The sequence below is a fragment of the Athene noctua genome, chromosome 8, assembly GCF_965140245.1.
Source record: "Athene noctua chromosome 8, bAthNoc1.hap1.1, whole genome shotgun sequence".
Lineage (NCBI taxonomy): Eukaryota > Metazoa > Chordata > Aves > Strigiformes > Strigidae > Athene > Athene noctua.
Window position 1 is genome coordinate 1,812,073 of NC_134044.1, and position 20,591 is coordinate 1,832,663.

General features: G+C 50.1%; 2 protein-coding genes across 2 annotated transcripts; both read left to right on the plus strand.

Annotated features, from left to right (window-relative positions):
• Nucleotides 1-190: 190 nt before the first annotated feature.
• Nucleotides 191-10,058, plus strand: TBCCD1 (TBCC domain containing 1). The gene is made up of 7 exons (XM_074912229.1): nucleotides 191-538; nucleotides 621-770; nucleotides 2,517-2,883; nucleotides 3,758-3,944; nucleotides 4,095-4,592; nucleotides 8,806-8,969; nucleotides 9,541-10,058. The coding sequence occupies exons 1-6, from the start codon at nucleotides 197-199 to the stop codon at nucleotides 8,933-8,935; spliced, it is 1,674 nt and encodes a 557-aa protein (XP_074768330.1). The 5' UTR covers nucleotides 191-196; the 3' UTR covers nucleotides 8,936-8,969; nucleotides 9,541-10,058.
• A 2,475-nt stretch (nucleotides 10,059-12,533) lies between these two features.
• CRYGS (crystallin gamma S) lies at nucleotides 12,534-18,914 on the plus strand. The gene is made up of 3 exons (XM_074912230.1): nucleotides 12,534-12,580; nucleotides 17,434-17,676; nucleotides 18,642-18,914. The coding sequence occupies exons 1-3, from the start codon at nucleotides 12,560-12,562 to the stop codon at nucleotides 18,912-18,914; spliced, it is 537 nt and encodes a 178-aa protein (XP_074768331.1). The 5' UTR covers nucleotides 12,534-12,559.
• The last annotated feature ends 1,677 nt before the right edge of the window (nucleotides 18,915-20,591 follow it).

Here is a 20,591-nt window from a genome sequence, read left to right on the forward strand (position 1 = left end):
AGCCAATCAGAGGGCGCATCGTTTATTCCCGCCTCCACGCTGGCCAATCGAAATCGGTTTCCCGGAGAGGGGGCGAGCCCGCCGGGACCAGGCGGAGTCCTCCACAGTGTGAGTGAAGGGCCCTCTCGTTGGTCCGCGGGGCTGTCGCTCTGCGCGGCGCCTTGGCGGGCACCGGAAGCGGGCAGCCGCGGTCGCCATGGAGGCGGCGGCGGCCCCGGTGCGGTTGTGGGTGAAGACGGAGCCGTTCCTGGTGGGGGTCCTGCCCGTCCCGCCGCCCGCCCGCCTCGGTCCCCACTACCTGCGGAAGATGGCGGCCTATGCCCGGGCGCGAGCGGCCGAGGGCTGCTTCCCGCGGCTGTCGTGGCCCCGCTGGCGGCACATCGCCTGCGGGAAGCTGCAGCTGGGCCGCGGCCTGGCCTGGCTCTACTTCGAGCTCTTCCACAGCCTCATCCGGCGGGACCCGCCGCGCCGCCTCGAGTGGGCCGAGGCCGAGGCGGCCTGCGCCAACGCCGACGAGCTGGAGCGAGAGCGGAGCAAGGCAAGGAGCCGCATCCCGAGCCGGGCGGGTGTGGGGGGAGCCCGGCCCATCCTAACGCCTCTTTTTCTCCCCTCTCGGCTAGCTGTCGGTAGACACTCTGCAGTTCCTGCTGTTCCTGTACGTCCAACAGGTGAACAAGGTTTCTCTGCGAAGGTCTCTGATCGGGGAGGAGTGGCCTAGCCCCAGGACCAAGTCTCCCAGCCTGACTGGAAAATCCGCCAGCGAGAATAAGGTATTTGTGGCTGTAGGATTCTTCTTATGTGGCCATGTGGGAAACGGCTAAGACCTGCCTTGAGGTGGATCAAAAAGTGGCTGGTTTGTTCCCAGGAGGGTGTAACCTGGCCTCTGCTAAAGTCTAAGCTACAGTCAAATTGGAGATATTTTGCTCAATAGTAAATGAAACGAAGTTGGTGTATGCTCTGCAGTTTTACCAGCAAAAGTTACCCATGGAAATTTCCTAGAGTCTGAGACCAACTGTGCAAGTTCTTTCAGTGTTTTGACAATTCTTTTAAGAAGCAACTGCCTCTTTGATTTTCATATTAGTCAAACGGGAAGCTTATCTTATGTTGAGGTGGCTTTCTCATGATCCTCTGTAGAGTATTAGGATTCCAGGGTGGTTCCTATCATTAAGCTATATTTCAGAAAGGGCAGTTGGTCAGCTGTAGATCAACCGTGTAGAAGTTATAATTTTTCCTTTTAAAATACTATCAAGTATTTTGAAAGGAGAGAAGTGAGTTGGATGTATCAGGTGCAGCTTGTGGGCAGTGCTGTATTTGGGAGTGAATTACAGATTGGCAACGTCATTATAAAGGCCAGCTGCAAACCTCAGTGGATTTCTGTCATGACTGATGCTGTGAGCTCTATCAGCTAGCGAAATGTAGCTTGGGACAAAGCTGAACTAATTAAAACCAGGCACTGGGTAACTTTATACTGAAAGATTTGAACAAATGAAAAAAGAAATGAGAGGGACTGATACAGGGCTGTGAGTTGGGTGGCTGTGGAGCACCCAGTGTTATTTAAAAGCTGGTGTTTTAACTGTAGCCATCACGTAAAACTCTGGACAGGAGGGAGGTGCGTCTTGGCTGCCACTGTACCCCTCCCAGGGGTTTTGGTCCCGATGGGATTGGGTCTGTCTCCACTGGTGTTACTTTTCTCTATGCAATTGGGTGAGACTGCCCCAGCTTCAGTGATACCTGACGTGAACCGTGCCCCCTGTTGAAATGGTGTAGCGAGGCTTGTCTGGTGTGAGAGGGTCTCTGGGACAGTGCAGGGATCTCCAGCTGCTGGACGTGATGTGTGCAGCTGCTTGTTAAGCCCTTTTGGCTATAGCCCTCACACGGATGATGAGGACAACATGTAATCACAGCTGTGTGTTGCTTGTTCTGCTGTTCGCAGGCCAGCAAAACTTGTCTTTATTAAGGTCTGCCATAATTCCAGTCTTGCACTTTTTTTTTTGGTCTGGAGCCCTTTAGAATTTGAACTGATGACTCTTTCAGAGGTTGTTTGGTTTATTGGCTCGCTTGCTGTGAAGAAATGACCCTCTGCTTTTTTCCCTGCAGCGCCTTGGAAGGAGGCACTGAATCATATCTGAAGGTCTGGAACAGAGGCAGCGGTTTTCCAATAGAGCAGTTGCAAGACCTTGACTGTCAGTTATTGATTTGTTTCCTGCCTTCAATTGCCAGTAGCAGCTGCCTGAATTTGTGTGGGAAGGACTGTAGGAGAGTCTGTTTCTGCTCCCTAGAATGAAACATTTGGTACTTGGAATTAGAATAAAATCCTTTTTTCTTTTTGAGGGGAGGTTTCAAGACAAATGTTTTGAAAGAGCAGAACAGCAGAAGCAGTGAGCAGGAGATATCACTGTGTTTGACTTTCCCTCTTTTAGAATGAGTGTAGGCAAAGATGCATTGTACAGTGTCAGTAGAGCTTGTGAGCTCTGTGAGAACTCACCTCCTTCTTGTGTGTTTTTCTGCCTGCCAAGAACTGGAACGATCAGGACCACCGTGCCTTTGTGCAGAGCCACCTCTCGGATATGCTGGAACTGCTGTTGGAGCCGGAGCAGCTCACTGCCTCCTCTCATCCCACACACAGAAGCTTGGTGTCCTACGAAGCTGTCTGTGCCCTCAGCTTTCTTATTGAAGGGACTGCGAACAAATCCAGGACAGTCCGTCCTCTGCATGATCTTGCCCTCTGGCAGCCCTGTCACGGGCAGAACGGCTACTCAAAGGTCTCCAGAGCCTTCTCTTTCCCCAAGCTAGAGAGCTGGCTGCGGTCTTGCCTGACAACAAACCCTTTTGGAATGACTGCCTGCCTCAAGTCTGGGAAGAAACTTGCGTGGGCACAGCAAGGTAGTTATAGGCCTTGCCTTTATTTTTAGAAATAACTTCTCAGTCTCAGCTCTCCTTGGTGACCAGGGATCTGGCTGTGGCGTGGAGGCTTGCCTCCTTTTCCTCTTACTGTCAGTCGACATGGGGAAAGTGACAGCTTGGAGGTGAGTCTGGGTGACTAGAGGGTGCTGTGTGACAGCTGTGTGTATTTTCTTGGTCCTTGAATCACTTTTGTGAGCAAACATTAATGACTTTATTGTCACAGGCCCCTCTGAGTGAGGTCAGGACTACTACCCTTGTTATTCAAGTACAGCTGGGCACAGAGAATAGATGATGTGTTTGTAGCAAAGCTGAGAACTGCTCTAGGTTTCCTTGTCTTGAGTAACAGTCTCTCGCCTGCTGGGACATGGCAGTGGAGCCAAGGTACCTTCCACCTCAGGAGAAAAAAATTTAGGTTAGTGTTTTGTTTCTCCGCACAGTTGTAAGAGTGGCAGCGCGTTATTTAGTACAGCGAGGTTACACAAGGATTGTACTGTAGAGGGAGCATTTCACTGTCTTAAAATGTTCGGGAACAGACTTCTGTAAGTGGAGATGCCTCAGTCAGGGTTGTCTTCAACACTTTTGAAGTGTTTTTGATCTTTCAATGTGCCCTGACTTCTGGAGCTTCTGACTGCTACATGCTGCTGACCTGCCCAGTAGGCACTGGTGGATGGTATGACTGGTGCATGAAGTGATGCAGTCTGATGGTACCATCCTTGAAGTTTTGGGCTGATAATTTTCTTGAGAGATTGCTGAGGGATGTGGACAGTGAACCGTCATGTCTATGTAGGAATCACCTATAGCCTTTTTGTGCTTTTTTTCAATTTTAAGTGCATTGGTGAACTTTATTTTGCAGTTGAAGGAACAACCAGGAGAGCAAAGATTGCCTGCAATAGTCGTGTGGCGCCTGAGATGTTCCCCATGGTGATAATGAGCCAGGTGTACAAGCAGACGCTGGCCAAGAGCTCGGACACCCTGGTGGGGGCTCACGTAAGAATTCATCGCTGCAGCGAGTCCTTCATTTATCTCCTCTCTCCTCTCCGGTGAGTTTTTGTTCTCCTGGGAGACAGCTAGATGTCTTTTCAGCAGGTTTGTCCAAGCGCTAAATTCTTGTTAGATGGACTAAGCAGGGAAAAAGTCCTGTTTTTGCTCTTTCCTGGTCACTCTGTCCTCGCTGTCTTGTTCTTTTGCAGATCTGTGACCATTGAGAAGTGTCGGAATAGCACTTTTGTCCTTGGTCCAGTGCAGGCCTCTGTTCATGTCCACAGCTGTGACAACATCAAGGTCATTGTGGTTTGCCATTGTTTGTCCCTTTCTTCCACTGCTGGTTGCACTTTTTACATTCTCACACCTACCCAGCCTCTCATCCTCTCTGGGAACGAAGCAGTCAGCTTTGCCCCTTTCCACACCCATTATCCGATGCTGGAAGACCACATGGCTCAGGTGGGCTTGGCCACTCTGCCAAACTACTGGGACAGCCCCATGCTGGTGTGCAAGGAGAGCAGTGACACGAGTGTCTTCCGCCTCCTGCCACCCTCGGACTTCTACACCTTTGTGATTCCTTTCGAGATGGAAGGAGACACCACGGAGACGCCGGGTGGGCTTCCCCACGCGTATCAGAAGGCACTGAGTCAGCGAGAGCGGAAGGTACAGATCTGGCAGAAAACTGTGAAGGAGGCAGGCCTGACCAAGTGAGTGCTGCATCCGACCAGGAGCCTGTGAGCTTTGTTGCAGCTCAGCTCAGACACACCAACAGAAGATTCATTTGATGTGGTTCAACACAAATATTTTAATAATGGGTTGTTTTGCATGAGCCGTGTGTTGTGTGCCATTTCCAGAGCATTAGTAATTAGCAATCTTGGGATCCTGGTCTTTGGTATTATTATAATGAGAAGAATAATGCTCTCAATCCTAACTCTGCGTTTTCCTAGCTTGTGAGACTCAAGGAAGAGCATGCTTAGATACTGTTGACAGCTGAAGTGAGGGCTCCACCCTGGCAGTAAGAGTTTATGACTTAACTCATGCGGGCAGCTGTCTCTGCTGTCTCTGTTCTGCTTCTCGTGTCACGTGCTGCCGTGGGTGCTCAGCTAATTATTGGCCTGCAGCTGATTGGTGGTCACTCTTAGCCCAACGTCTACTTTGAGATTGAAGCTTTAAATTACTGTCCCATCTGTTGTTGAGGTGCGCTAAGAATGTGCACGTGGACTGTTACAGTGGATCTCCTTGTGGACAGTAACTTTTAAAGTCCTCTTTATCAGATCACATCGAATCCTCTGCCCAGCTTTTACTGTACTAGCTAGGCCTGTCCTAGCCCACCTCATGTACTGATGCATGTCTGTTTGCTTTCTCAGCACCTGTTGTGGAGTTCTGAAAAAGTTCAGCTTGCTTCCTTTGTCAGTGTGCTTTCCTCTGTCAGTCTGCAGTCAGCCAGATTGGGCAAGGGTACAAATCTCTGCTTACTTCAGTTTAGCTGCTTTTATCGTTTTGTGAACTGTTTTGATGCAGTGACCTGAAGGACTCAGCTTCCTTTGCAAATATAGAATGGGGATAGAAACCCAGATATTCAATTGTAAAGACTCGAAGAGATGAAAACAAGTTTTGTTCCCTAAGATGTACTTAAGCTGTATAGATTCTGTTCTGTGCTTAGTTGAGGACTTGTAACAGGCGTGTAACTGGGTGCTGATAAGCAGTGATCTTGGAGGGGTTTATCCTGTGGGGAACATAGAATATTAAAACCTGCTCTCTGGTCAAACTGTCCACGCTTACCATCATACCAGGCTGAGGATTTCAAGTCCATCTGATCGTTTATTGTTTCAGAGGAGCACCCTCCACTTCCCTTGCTCCTTTTTGAACTAGGTGCTTCAGTGCCGACTGCGGAGCGTGCAGTTGGAAAGAGCTCTAGACTGGGAGAGAGAAAGGATTTCGGGGCAGGATTTTCCTACAGGTGGAGGGTGGCTGAGCAGCAGTGACCCAGTAGTAGTGACAGAGGTGTAAAAACATTCAAAACTCTTGGCCCTGAGTCTTCAAGGGCAGCAGAGAGTTGTGAAGTTAAATTGTTATAAGTAAAGTTACAACTTTGGCCCTTGTGTTAGTCATCCGTTGTGTCTCTCAGCCTCATCTAAGGTTCTTCCCCCTCCAGCCATTGTCCTCCCAGAGCTGCTGCTTCTCACGCCAGGGTTTTGTGAAGGTGTTTGGCCTTTCAAAACCTTACTGTTAAAGAAGTGTGAGGTAATAAGGATGATGTGCTTGGATTTAACATCCTCCACAGTGGTCACAGGAGGCAGGAGCTCACTACTGGAGTGGCTGGTTTCATAAAAGGGGGAAAACTGTGCCAGAAGCTTGCTGGAAAGAAACTGGGCAGCTGACTGTAAAATGACTCTGTCTCTTGCAGGCAGGGAAACAACTAGGGAGACAACTAGGAAGCTTAGAGCAAACAGGATATCAGACTTGTAGAAAGAAAAAAGCTGCCATGCTTGAATGGGGAGGTGAAAGAGAATGTTAAAAATAAGAAGACATCTTTCAAGTAGTTGAAGTTGTCTGAATGGAGAAAGTGGGGCAAAAAAAGAATGTAAATCCTGCCAGGCTGAAAGTAAACACCCCATAAGACAGGACCAATAAGACAGCTTGAGGAACAACTTGCAAAAGCATAAAATCCTGTTTATTCATTTTCTGAGCATATCAGACAGAAAGTCTTTCAGGGTCAGTAGCAGATCAAGGTATATAAAAAGCACTTGTAGAAGATAAAACCATAAGGAAAAAAAAAAAGTGACTGCCTTTGTGTTCGTGTTCACTGGGAGGAATTTAGGTTAGTTTCTGTCCTAGAACCCTGCTTTCTGGGGAATGTCTCAAATGGAAGCAATAGTACAAAAAAGAGCCTTTGACTGGAAAAAAAGTGTCTGGGTACTCTGAGCCTCTCTAAAGCTGAGTGGCACAAAAATGAAAAGGACTGGTTTGCTGCTTTTTCCAGTACAGGATGGGATCAGCACATCAGATTAGGAATGGGTTCAAAGCAAAACCACATAAAAGCTCCACAGGAAATCAAAAATATTCATGTTTTATGTGGGTTCAGAAAGGAATTATGTAAGCTCATAGGAAAAAAACAGTCCAGCAGGAGCTACTCAACACCCATGCCATCTTTGGCTTAAGAAATTCTGGAGCTGAGCTGACCCCAGATGGCTGGGATGCTCTTCTGGAGAAATACTGCCATGAGCCTGTGCTGCTCTTGGGCATCTGACTGGTGCCAGACAGAGCGTCTGAGATAAGTGGTACACCCTGTTATTGCTGGTCTTAGCAGAAACACCCCAAAAGTTATTTAGCAGTAATGGGAATTATTTGAGGAGTGTTGGTGCAATTTTTCCTCATCTCCATTCTCTCTCAGATGCTGCCAGAACAGAATTTTGTGTCTTTAGTACTTGAATCCTGGTTGCTAATCTTTTTTTTCCCTTTTCAGACAGTTTTAATCTATGCTCTAAGTGTAAAGCAGGAGCAGCCCTGTGGAGCAGGGCTGCTGTGCTAGTTTGATGGGGAAGTTTGCATACCTTCCCTAACTTGACCAAGTTCTGCCTTTGGGGTTCATTGTAGTCATGTTTACTTGGTAAAAACTTTCTCCTTCTGGTACAGACAGTTGGAACCAAGCCCAGCCCTTAGCTGATATATATATATATATATATATGCTTGCTTTGGTAGTGAAGGTGAGGTTAGAAGTATATGAGCTACTGATGTCATGAGCATTTGACACTGTCCCGCATAACATCCTTGTCTCTAAATTGGAGAGACACGGATCTGATGGTGGGTAAGGAATTGGCTGGATGGTCGCACTCAAAGAGCTGTGGTCAACAGCTCGATGTCTGAGTGGAGAGCAGTGGTGAGTGGTGTCCTCAGGGGTCGGGGTTGGGACTGGTGCTGTTTAACATCTTGTTGGTGACATGGACAGTGGGATCGAGGCACCCTCAGCAAGTTTTCTGACAACACCAACACCAAGCTGTGTGGTGCGGTGGCACGCTGGAGGGAAGGGATGTGCCATCCAGAGGGACCTGGACAGGCTGGAGAGGTGGCCCTGTGTAAATCTCATGGAGTTCAACAAGGCCAAGTGCAGGGTCCTGCCCATGGGTCGGGGCAATGCCAAGCACAAACACAGGCTGGGCGATGAGTGGATGGGGAGCAGCCCCAAGGAGAAGGACTTGGGGGTATCAGCAGATGGAAAACTGACTGTGAGCCAGCAATGTGTGCTCACAGCCCAGAAAGCCAACCGTGTGCTGGGCTGCATCCAGAGCAGTGTGGGCAGCTGGGCGAGGGGGGGGATTCTCCCCCTCTGCTCCGCTCTCATGAGATCCCCCTGCAGTGTCGTGTCCAGCTCTGGGGGCACCAACAGCAGAAGGACACGGACCTGCTCGAGTGGGTCCAGAGGAGGCCACAAAGATGATCAGGGGCTGGAGCCCCCCCTGTGAGGACAGGCTGAGAGAGTTGGGGGGTTCAGCTGGAGAAGAGAAGGCTCTGGGGAGACCTTAGAGCGGCCTCCCAGGGCTGAAAGGGGCTGCAGGAAAGATGGGGGGGGACTCTTGATCAGGGGATGTAGAGATAGGACAAGGGGTAACAGTTTTGAACTGAAAGAGGGGAGATTTAGACTAGATATAAGGAAGAAGTTCTCTACTGTAAGGTGGTGACACTGGCAGAGGTTGCCCAGAGCAGCTGTGGCTGCCCCCTCCCTGGCAGGGTTCAAGGCCAGGTTGGACGGGGCTTTGGGCAACCTGGGCTAGTGGAAGGTGTCCCTGCCCAGGGCAGGGGGGTGGGAACTAGATGATCTTTAAGGTCTTTTCTGACCCAAACCATATTATGATTCTGTGATAATACTATAAATAAATGTGACCTTTACATACTTCCCTGCTGGTCTTCTTTTGGTTTCAGGGATCAGAGGAAACAGTTCCAGATACTGGTAGAAAACAAATTCTATGAATGGCTGGTTCAGACAGGGAACCGTCAGCAGCTGGATAGCCTTGTTCCACCTGCAGTGGGCTCCAAGCAGGCAGCAGGATAGCATTGTGTTCCTGTACAGCAAAAGGAAAGGAAGGGTGAGTAGAGGGCCTGTTTATCTTGGTTCTTCTCTATCTAGAAGAATTGCCCCGTGTTTATGTGTGCAGCCTAGGCAGAGTAGTAGGAGGCTGTTCAGTGGACAGTCTCCCATTTGGTTTTAGTTATTTTGCAGAAAAAACCTGGTTTCAGTTTGAATCTGTTCCCAGTGTACTCAGCACCTCTCTTGTTCTCTGCAGGTGTTCTGTTTGATTTGTTGGGGACATATGTGTGCCTCTGTAAAGGCAGATAGGCATATTGTACATAATCTGATGTAAAAACATATTTTAATAGCTGCTTTTTCAAAGAGATCGTGTGTATTAATGTCTGTACTTACCTGTCTCACTTTTTGCTTAAGAGAATTGAGTGAGACTTCAAATAATTTTTGCTTTGTTGTGTCTCTTCCCAAGTACAAGTGGTTTAGGAGCTGGAGACAAGCCCTTATCATACTTTTCTGCCATTGCATGTTTCAAGCCATTAGAAGGTTGGGGTTATTTACTTTTCTTTAGTCTTTGAGTTACTTTACCTTTGCTAGCGTTGGGAGTAAAATTTGCTCCTCTTGTTTTGTTACAGAGTTCTGGGAACAGGCAGCAACACATGAAAACAGTTCTCATTAAGACTCCGGCCATCCTGACTCAAGACACTTGATGTGGATCTGATGCCCAGCCTTGGTGTGGATTGGACTGTTTGCCTGGTGTAGGATTTTTTTTTATCACTACCGCTTTCCCAGGAACGTGCTGTAACTGTTCTGTTGGTAACTGAGAAAGTGCGTGTTGCTAGAGGCTGATAAAGTATGCCTTGTTGCAGATCCTGTAGCAGGGAGGCTGTCATCATGGTTGGTGTCCATGGTGAGCAAGTGCCCAGCAAAGGAGCCCTTCCTGGTGCAGAGCTGGGCACAGGGCCCTGCCCATCGCCTGCACCTTCATGGTATGAGCCAGCTGCACTGTTTTTATAAATGTGAAAAAGAAATGTTTGATCTTTTTAATGAATGAAATGCAATGGATTTTTTTATATGAAGATGGCACTTAAACAATGTAATTTCATGGAATTAACTTCCCTACATGTTTGCATTGTTTTGACAAATGTCAATAAAACAGAGTTCTTGAATAAGCCTGGTACATGACCTAGGGAAAGAGTTTTACCTGTACAGTGGGTGTTAGGGGGACACATTTACTGCTTGATGACATGTGAACTAGTCAGCTAGAAAAAAGTGCTAATGTATTAACAGCCATGGAGTTGCAGGTTTTGAAGGCTTCCCCAACACAGCGCTTTGATACAAACACTGCTTCCTACTTTTTATATTTCTTGTAAAGAGTATCAACTTGAATGAGTACCATTCTCGTGTGCTAGCGGAACCTGCCTTGTGCTTGTAGCTGAGCATCTAAATAAGCTAAGCAAAACAAAAGCCTTGCATGGCTGACTGCAGGCAGCTGCCTTCTGAAGGGGAAGGCAGGGGCATTCAGTGCTCTGGTGAACACAGCTGTTGTGATGCTAGAATTTTCCTGAAGGTCTCTCTTGGCTCCTGGGGAGGCAGGTGATGCAATGCAAGGTGAGTTTATTATATTTAACTGACTTTTAAAGGAGGCATGTGCAAAGTGACCACAGTGGAGATTTCAGATGTCCTAGTGAACATCTCAGCTAGGCTGGAAAGCTGCCAGTCAGAGAGGGACCTGGGGGGTGACTGACAGCCATCTGAACAGGAGCCAGCAGTGTGCCCAGGTGCCCAAGGCGGCCAATGGCATCCTGGCTTGTGTCAGCCCTGGCGTGGCCAGCAGGGACAGGGAAGGGATCTGAGCCCTGTGCTTGGCACTGGTGAGGCCACACCTCGATGAGTGGGTTCAGTTTTGGGCCCCTCACCCCAAAAAGGCCATTGAATGACTCGAGCGTGGCCAGAGAAGGGCAACGGAGCTGGGGCAGGGTCTGGAGCACAGGTCTGCTGGGGAGCGGCTGGGGGAACTGGGGGGGTTCAGTCTGGAGAAGAGGAGGCTGAGGGGAGACCTCCTGGCCCTCTGCAGCTCCCTGCCAGGAGGGGGCAGAGAGGGGGGATGAGTCTCTGGAGCCAAGGCCCCAGCGCCAGGCCCCGAGGGAATGGCCTCAAGCTGCCCAGGGCAGGGTCAGGCTGGCTCTGAGGCAGTATTTCTGTGCAGAAGGGGCTGTTGGGCGTTGGAATGGGCTGCCCAGGGCAGGGGGGGAGTCCCCATCCCTGGAGGGGTTGGAGAGTCGGGCTGAGCCAGCGCTGAGGGATCTGGGGGAGTTGGGAACGGTCAGGGTGAGGGTCCTGGTTGGACTGGAGGAGCTTCAAGGGCTTTTCCAACCGAGATCATTCTGTGATAGTGAACCTACCAGATTGCCTTTTAATAGGAACTGGATTGTGGTTGAACTCTGATCGTCATAATTTGAATTAAAAAAAAATAAAAATCTAATTGGCCTCACAGCTTTCTAACAGTAAGAGCTGTAAGCAACAGCACTAGGCAATTCAAGAACCTAAAATGGGAAGAGGATGAGATGCTGCTGATCATGTCTTGTCTCAGGCTGTCATATCAGACTGCATTTAGCAGGGCTGTGGCAGTGTACATGGTGGCATGCAGAGCTGCTGTTGCGAGACTGCTTGTCCTGACAGATTTGAAATAGGGTCTGTGTTTCAGGCGCTGCTGTGCCAAATTCGTTTCCCTTTGTTTCGCTAAGCCTTTGGGCTGGTGCAGTGAATAGCTGCAGAGGTGTTTTTTCATAATGCACTGGCGGGGGGTGTGGATGTACATAAGCCAGCAATCCTCGCCCTCCCCGCTCAGTGGGCCAGAGTGTGGCTAAAAGAAAAACTTTTGCTCAAACCTCAGACAGTGGTGCAAGGGTTTTGAGTTGAATTTGTGACACTAGGAGATATGGTCAGAAATCTGGGCATCATTCTTTACTATCTGATGTGTGAAATCACTCTCTTGGGGGTGTGTGGCCAGACATACTTCTTTGCCTCTATGTCGGGCACCATTTGGAGCAATACAGCTCAAGCTGAGGGTGTGCTATGAAAATACACAGCCCCGTTGCTGTGCACATGTTTCCATCGTGAGCTTTTGAAGCAGAGCCTCCATGCAGTGGCTGGTCTCTGCAAGCCTGTGGTGCCTGCCCTGAGCACATGTTGACCATTTCCTAGCTACATCCTTCGCTGCATGGGAACATTGTCTGATAAATATTGTGTTTCTTCCTTACACATGGGGGTGGGCCTTTTAGAGCTGACAAGGATGCCTTCTTGTTTAACATGCTTGAAAGGGAGAGAGCAGCCAAATTGCCCCCCGTCTTCCAGGACTTGGCAGGGGGCTGCGTGTTTTGAGTGTGTTTGGCAGAGTTTTGGTGTTCTGACTCAGCAAATGGTAACAAAGGGAGGATGGCAAAGCCTTCCTTTATTCCATAATCCTGTTTGCTTTTCTGGAAATCGGCTATAGCCTCAGAATCACTGACTCAATTTTTGGATCCTATTCTCATGACAAAGCGGCTGTCTGGTTTAAAACAAGCCCATTATAAAAAGGGTGCCTCAGATCCTGGCTGTTTGTAACAGCTTCTGACGTTCCTCCAGCACTGGGGAGCTTGGTTGGAACAGAAAATGTCCAGAGCTGGAACCAAGGTAGGTTTATTTGCAGCCTATACATGACTGGCTAGGAGTACAGAATTGATCAGGGGTAAGTTGTGGAGAAACTTTGGTATCTTTGTTCTGCTGACAGCCTCCCCCTCTGTCAGTCCCCCTCTGTCGACAAGAGGAGATGCTTCAAATTCCAGCTCAAATGGAGGAGGGAAGCTGGAGCTGAGCCCTCCCTAGTCTTTTCCCAGATCTTGGCTGTTACTTTAGGTGTGGCTCTGCGAGAGGATGGAGTCGGACACAGTGACTGGTGAGGGGATATTTTAAGATGCACCAGGACCTGATGCCTTGTAAATTGGTGGTGGAGGCTGCTGTGGCAGCAGCAAATGTGACGAGTTGCATTTGCAGAACAGAGTCTCGTGGAAGGCTTCCTTGGGAGGACCTGAGTCCCAACACCAGCGGCAGCTGCCACGTCCCCCTTCCGTGGCGGAGCAAAGGGTGTGCTGCGACAGAAGTGAATGATGACCCTAGCACCAAAGGCAACAGCATTCCCCAAGGGATGCGAACTGGCCTTGGGATTTGGTGGAATCGGCAGAGGTGAATTTAAACGAGATGGAGGTAGACCAGAAAGCTCAACTTCAGCTAGTGATGTGCATCGGGTGGAGATCCAGCTCTAACGCTGCGTTCTTCAGTCTTCAAGTGAGCAGAGCCCAGCTGGCTGGTCGCACAGAGCTTGGTGCAGAGTTGGGAGTGGGCAGGGATAAACAGCTGGGAAAGGAGGGCAAGAACTTCGGGGTAGCAGCCAGCTTCCCTGCTGAAACAACTGTTAAGAGGTGGTGAACAGATGTAAGTCTTTCCATTGTAGGAGCTTTGCTTTTGGGTTATGTTCCTTTTAACCAGAGGAGACTATAAGACCCGAGAGGGCAGAGGGCTCAGAAGCAGAGTGGTTTGGTAGGCGCTGGCCGATGCTGTGGAAGATCTAGATTCAGTCTCTGCTTCTCCACACCTTTTGTCCTGTGATCTTTGCTCAAAGTGATTTGACTATTTCTGAGCAGTCTTTAGAAACTGAACACAGGGTGCTGCTTCCTTCTAACTTGGTGGCTGTCAGATAGCAGTGGTACAGTCTTTATGTACCTGTGCATAAAGAAGGTGCTGGGGAAACGTAACTGAGTCATGCTCGAGTCTCCTGTCTGCTTAAAGAGACTTAAATATGTGCTGCTGTTACCCTTGCTGAGAGCCGTGTCCCCTGTGAGCTTGCTACAGGGAATTTGTTGATGATGTGCTGCTGTGGTACAGCGAAATGTCCAGAGGAGTTAAGTCAGTGAAAGATGGGAATCTCATCTTTTCTCTATGCCATGCTCTTGTTAGCACGTTCCAGGGAGAAGAAAAGGGCGAGGGAGTGAATTAAGCACTATTTCTCACAACCTAAGCAAGCGGTCTGCCCTAGGGAGGGGTCACTGCCCCCATGCTGCTTACTTAGAAGGCAGTGGGCACTACTAGTTATTGTTTACAGTTATTCTGTATGAGTTTCCTTCTAACAGAGCTGCTGTTGGGAAGAAATATAAAAGCTGCTCTGAGGTGGCCAAGGGAGTAAGAGTTTTATAGTCCTGTAAGGAAGATCTGCTATGGCAAATATTATCTGCCAGGTAAGCCCCAAAAAAGCAAAGCTTGGGCAGTGAGCGAGGGTTAGTGCTGCAAGCAGAGCAACTCAGTGGCTTTACTGAAGGAAGGTGATTTGTGTTAGAGTAAGATGTGACTGAAATGAACCAACGAATCTAGAATGGAAATCCGTAATTCACCTGTTGTTATCCTGTGGGTGAAAAACATCATTCTGGTCTGTTTGTGCCCAAATCGCTGGAGGAAAGCTGCGAAGCACTGAGTGTGAAGGTCTGAAATGAATTGAGGGTGTGTGCAAAGGGCTGGGATGGAGAATGGGTGGGCAGGAGCTCTCTCCTTGAGTCTCCCTATAAATGGTCTAAGAATAAAACAATGAACAACACTTTTGGTTGGTCACTGTTCTGTGGGCATGGCCATACCCTTTATGTGCTCTCGGATTTCTTTGGCTTTGTGGCTTTATAAGTACAGGGAAAATACCCTCCTAGGAACACCAGGTAGCTTTGCCAAATTGCAGTTCAGTTGTGTTAGGCTGGGTGGAGAAGGAACACCTAATGAGCTTTTGTTTTCTATTACAAAATTAAAGGCCAACTTAACCAACTTTGTGCATAGTTGCTGTGATAAGGCGTCACAAGAGAAGCTGGTTCTGCTGAATACCAGCCACAAAATCACAGCAGCTCATGCGGAGCCAGGACTAGAGGTGATGGAGACTCACTCCTTTCCCAGTGCCAGCCATCCTGCTATGAGGCAGGAGCAGGCATCCCTCTGCCTGGGTGGGGTGCTGCCTGCACAGAGACCAGACCTGTGGTCTTACAGGCACTGGGCAGAGTGCACTACTGACTGTGCGGGACGCTCACTGCATGAACAGGAGTGGGACTGCAGATCAGAAGGGGCTGCAGAGTTTGGGGAGCGAGGTTGAAGAGAGGGGGAGCTCATCAGCTGTCTCAGTGGAGGGCGATGGCCGAGCTGCAAAGGGTATTACAGGGATGCTGTGGCTTCCTTGACCACTGGCTTCAAGAAGAGGATTTCTGGTGGTGAGTGACTGCCGAACGTCAGTGAGCAGGGCTTTCTTTGTTGCCTCTAGGATCAGGCTGGCAGATTTTTCAGGTGATAGCCTCTAGGCAGAAAGATCCAGAAGCAAGATCTGTAAAACAACAACAGGATTGTGGTTGGCAAGGGCTGACCAACACAATTAACTACCCATTGGGTAGCAGTTTGGGAAACCAAAAGTTGGTCATTTTGGTGCACACCTTTTACAACCTTTATTCGCTTGCTGGAAAGATGGTAGTGATCTCCCAACTCTTCATTTCACTGAAGCTGGGAGGAGCTTGCTCAGGAGGGAGAGACGTGGGGAGAGGTTGTTTTGTATGTTCTGACTGCTTTGTAATGGAAGACCAGTCTCTTGAATGTCAGAGGAAAATCTGAGCAAAATAACAGTATCCTAATAAAGGTCTACCAACAGGCCATGAGACCAAGGACATAAATCCTTTGGCACGATTCGTCTGACTCCCCAGATACTTGGTCAGGTTGGTGGGATATACTGACCAACCAGCTCTAGGAAAACTGTGGCTAACTTATTTTTTAACACAAAGTGAATGAAAAAAAATACAGTGAGTGGGTTGTCCTAGATTTGAGTCTTATCTCCTGGGTTGAAAGTGTGACAATGAGTGGCATTTTAACAGCAGTCATGTGAGATTGGTACCAGTAGCCAAAGCACCGTAGGTGAAGCACAACCATCTAGAAGCAAAAGGTGATTGTGTATCTTATTACTCAAGATATGGAAATACCATGGAAAATATGGATTACGGAGTACTGCGTGTTAGATGTTCAAATCACTGTGGCCAGAAAAATTATCTCCAGAGCATCTGGGGGAATTGGCTGAGGCAATCTCAGATGCTACCAAATAACTTGGCAGCATGTATGGGGCTGATGGCCATACTGGAGGGCTGGAAAAGGTGAAATGTTGTCTTGAGTATCTACGGCATTGGATCAACCAACTTGCACATCAGTTGATTCAACGCAAGGCTCTAGAAGACACCGGAGTAAGTAATCAAACTCCTGTTAGGGTGGAAGATGGGCTGGTGATTGAGTGCAGCTGAAAGTGATCTATTGAGACTGATTTGTGTCAAACTAATGTAATTTTTGGTGTGGTCTGGCTTAACAGCATCATAAGCAAGCAAAGGATATAGTCAAAATAGACAGGATGGTTTGGAAACCCGCATTGCAAAGAGCAGCTCTTGATGAATAACGGTCATCTGGAAAGATGTAAAAATGGGGCTGTACAAAGAACTGGTCCAGGTCTAGGGCTTGACAATATTTCCATGAAGGGCTTTCTGAAGAAAGCACAGGTTGCCTCTCCAGCAACGGGAGACTGGCTGATATCACCAGCAACTGGGCTGGTGATACCTCAGGCAAGAGGAATGGGATTTGCTCACCAGCTCTTGAGAAGATTTTGAAACAGGTTGTGATCAAGTAGGGAAAAAGCATAGCTGAGCAAAGTGCTTTGCAGTCAGCTGCCTGGCTGTAGAGTGGCTTTTGGGAAAGAAATGTGGTGATTCATCGGAAAATTGTCACCCATATCACAAAGTTTCAGCAGCCAAAGCAGAAGGAAGCCAACTGCAAATGCAGTCCTCGGATGTCTGAAGAACTGTGCTACCACCATGTAAATGGAGTGCTCCTTTAGTTTTTCTTGGCACTGGTAAAGCTTGTGTGATGTCCAGCTTTTGGCATTGGCTTTTTCAAAAGTGAGCTGTGGACTGTTAGAGTGGGAACAAGGAGAATGATTGCAGGGCTAGAAGACATGACCCAGGAGGAAAGAGACCTCACCATGCCCTTATCAATAAAGGTCTAACTGCAAACACTCGGTAAGCCAACATAAATGAAATGCTGCTTAGTACCGTCCGTTGACTATTTATGGCTCCCTTGGCCATAATCTAGTAACTACTGATCTAGAGAAGGTGGGAGGGAAATGTTTTAATAGAGTTTTCCTGCAAAGAGGAGAGGGACTTCACCAAGGGAGCTTTGGATTGGATTGAGACAGAACTAGGTGCTGGGAAGGGCAAGAAAATGGTGGCAGCTGGAGTCGCTGGGGCCAGACTGGCTGCCAGGGTTTGTTGGGATGCAGTTGATCCTGCTCAGTGGTTGGTCTTGGTGACTTTTTTTGACATCTTGAGGGCTCTGTTTTCAGATATTTCATGCCATGATGTGGCTAGAATATGGTTGCAGGCATGTGCACATGCTGAGTGATGAGGAACCTCCCTGCTTTCCTTCCTCCGCTTGTGTTTCAGGTCACCTTCTATGAAGACAAGAATTTCCTAGGTCGTTCCTACGAGTGCGACGGTGACTGCCCTGATTTTCACACCTACCTGAGCCGCTGCAACTCCATCCGTGTGGATGGGGGCACCTGGGTGGCCTATGAGAGGCCCAACTTCTCTGGGAACATGTATGTTCTGACACACGGGGAGTATCCTGACTACCACCACTGGATGGGCCTCAATGACCGCCTCGGCTCCTGCAAAGCCATCCAGATAGTGAGTGTGACCTCTTCCCAAGGGACACTTTAATTTACACACCTATCATTAAAGGGTTTCAGCATGCTTGTGGGTGGCCCCCATCTTCCTGGAGACCTGCAGGAGCTCCCTTGGAGGGGATGGCTATAGGGGGTTTGCTCCTGAAGCCCTGCTCTGGGAATGGCAAGGTGTTTGGTGAGTGGAGAAGGTAAATCTCTTCCACTCTTGACTGCAGTGGGAAAAAGCACTTCCCCTCTGCACCTGGGGAGGTTGCACGGGACACACCGCTTGCAGCTGGAGGTCCAAGGGCCCCGGAGAAACCGTAGAGACCCCGCAGAGCTCAGCTGGGGCTGGCAACGAGAGCGGGCTCGGGCAGACGGGGGAGGCAGAGGAAGACGGTGTCCAGGCAGCTGCAGATTAAAACTGCCGCAGTGCCTTCGGGCAACGCAGCGCTTCAAATCACAGTGGAAAATACCCGCGCTGTGTTTGCCTGTAATACAACCCAGCTGGGGTCACCAGCTCATTAAACTCCTCGTTGCCCGGAGGAGCGGGGAGTGGAGGGGGTTCATCTCTCCTTCTGATGCTCACGTGGAGTGGCTGAAGGGCTCAGGCCAGCAGTGGGACAGGCAGGCTGCCTGGGACAAAGAGCCTGGCGCTTGCTGATGTGGCCTCATCCCTCCCTGCAGCCTGTGAAACTGGGGCTGCCGTGGGGGTTTGAGCTGAAACGGCTCTGCTCCAGCTCGGTGTTTTTGTACCCTCTTTGTGGGCAATGCTGGCTCAAGAGTTGTCCTGGCTGCCTCCCTGCTGTGCTCTTGGGGCTGATGTGAGCTGCTCAGCCCTGTCTTGGTGTGCTGAGGGGTAGTTTGTACCTGATTGGAGTCTGACCATGCTTCAGCTCTGCTCCCATCCGCTGGCAGGTGTCAGAGCCGGGGATTTGTCGGTGTCTCCCTCCAGTGCTCTGCTATTTTTCTCTCCTCTTTTTCTAGCCAAGTGGAGGCCGGGGCCACATCCAGGTATTTGAGAAGGGAGATTTTGGTGGTCAGATGTTCGAAGCCACTGAAGACTGCCCTTCTGTCATGGAGGAGTGGCACATGCGTGAGGTCCACGCCTGCAGAGTGCTGGAAGGTGTCTGGGTTTTCTACGAGCATCCCAACTACCGGGGCAGGCAGTACCTGCTGCCCAAGGGGGAGTACCGCAAACCCGTGGAGTGGGGAGCGGCGAGCCCCGCTGTCCAGTCCTTCCGCAGCATCGCCGAGTGAGGCAGCCCATTGACTGGGCTGCTGGAAGCCGTCAATAAAAGCAACTGAGTCGCTCAGCTCGGCCTGTCCTGTTTATTCTCAGGGTCTGCGTGCGAATTATCCTGCCACAGGGGAATGGGTGTGGAGCTGAGCCTTCTCTATGCAAAACACCCTCCACCAGCCCCAGTTGCCTCCATCTCTGCTGTCCTCCAGGCTGGCCCCGTCCCCTCCCCTCCACCCCACTTGCTCCTCTCCAGGGAAAAGCCATCCTGAAGCTGGAGCTTGTGCTCCAGCATTTGGCCAGTCCAGTGGAGCAGTGGGACAACTCGTCCCTGGAGTCCAGTTTTTGGTGGTAGCTGTGGGTGGCTCAGTCCATCGTGGTCCTGAGGAGTCCCTGCTTGCTGTGTTGCTGCTCCGTGGTGGTTGGGGAGAAGGGGTGAGTTTGCCTCCATGCCACGCTCAACACAACACCCCAGGGAACCTGAGCAGGCAGCAGACATCCTGCTGCTGGAGGAGCATCTTCCTCTCATGATGCACGGGGCAACGGGACTCAGGGCAAAGTGGAGATGAGAGGCAGGGATCCCAGAGTGGGCAGGAGGGTTACGGCTGCAGTCTCCACGGAGGATGCTGGGGGCCCCAGCAGCCCAGTGTGTCAGGTACAGGATGCCCTTTGTAGGTGTGAGACAAGAGGTCTGGTTGCTTAGAAAGGGGCTAAGGACCACGTCAGGCTGGGCAGCTGGAAGGGGAAAAAGAGGCTGGATATGGACAGAGATGGTCAGTGCCTCTGAAAGCTGCCCTGGGATGGGGGGTTACTGCTGAATGATCTTGAAGGGCAGGAAGAAGTCACTGGGCACTTGAGACATGCTGGGAGCAGAGGAGGCTGTCAGGCTCCCAGTCAGCCCAGTCTGCCACCGGCTGGAGCACCCCATTTTGCCCAGTGCTGCTAGATGTCAGGCTGAGCCCATGCTGTGGCCACGTGCCCATGCACAGCCTCCCGTGCAGGAATAACTGATGTCTGCTGTGCAGGGCACTCCCCTCCCAGCACCCCGGGGACCCGCAGCATGTTTGCATACCGAGCTGAGGGGCCTTGGGATAATGATACTGGATGTAGAAGCAGAGCCCTTCTAGCCATGCTCTGCGGTCTCTTTCCGGTTGATATATGAGGTTATTACGGAGCAGGGAGGCAGGTTAAGTGATGCTTGTCAAGCCACAGTGCTGTGTCCCCCTGGGAACACAGTCACCAGTGAGGAGTGGGAAGGGGCTGGGAAGGGGCTGCTGAGAGGGGCAGCTCTGGCCCCACAGGCTCCCCTTAGCACAAAGGTGGGCTGAAGAGAGTTGCCTTCCTCCTCCTCCTCCTCTTCCTGCTGTGACCCAGCAGTCCATCCTCCCCAGCCTTAGCCCCTACCCTGTTTCAGTCCTTTGCTGCAGAGGGTGATGCATCTTCCTGACGCACCTTGCCTTTCTCCTCCATCACGGGTCAGCAGGATCCAGATGATTTGGCATTACGATTGGGTCTCGGTGCATTTTTCCCCAAAATATTTCTCCAGCCCAACCAGCCTTGCCAGCACCCAGCTCCAGCTCTCTTTTTCCCCCTGACTCACGGCAAAAGCTCTCCAAGTGCCTCCGAGGTCATCAGCTCCTGCCTGTGCAAGACAGCAGCTTGAGCATGGCCTGGCCACTATTTCTTGCAGGGAGCCT

Bases quoted from the DNA above. Each gene is read 5' to 3' on its own strand.
- TBCCD1 (XM_074912229.1), top strand. From the start codon at position 197: ATGGAGGCGGCGGCGGCCCCGGTGCGGTTGTGGGTGAAGACGGAGCCG. The intron at 2,884-3,757 runs GTAGTTATAGGC...TTTATTTTGCAG, and splicing joins ACTTGCGTGGGCACAGCAAG to TTGAAGGAACAACCAGGAGA. The intron at 4,593-8,805 runs GTGAGTGCTGCA...TTTTGGTTTCAG, and splicing joins AAGGAGGCAGGCCTGACCAA to GGATCAGAGGAAACAGTTCC.
- CRYGS (XM_074912230.1), top strand. From the start codon at position 12,560: ATGTCCAGAGCTGGAACCAAG. The intron at 12,581-17,433 runs GTAGGTTTATTT...CTTGTGTTTCAG, and splicing joins TGTCCAGAGCTGGAACCAAG to GTCACCTTCTATGAAGACAA. The intron at 17,677-18,641 runs GTGAGTGTGACC...CTCTTTTTCTAG, and splicing joins CCTGCAAAGCCATCCAGATA to CCAAGTGGAGGCCGGGGCCA.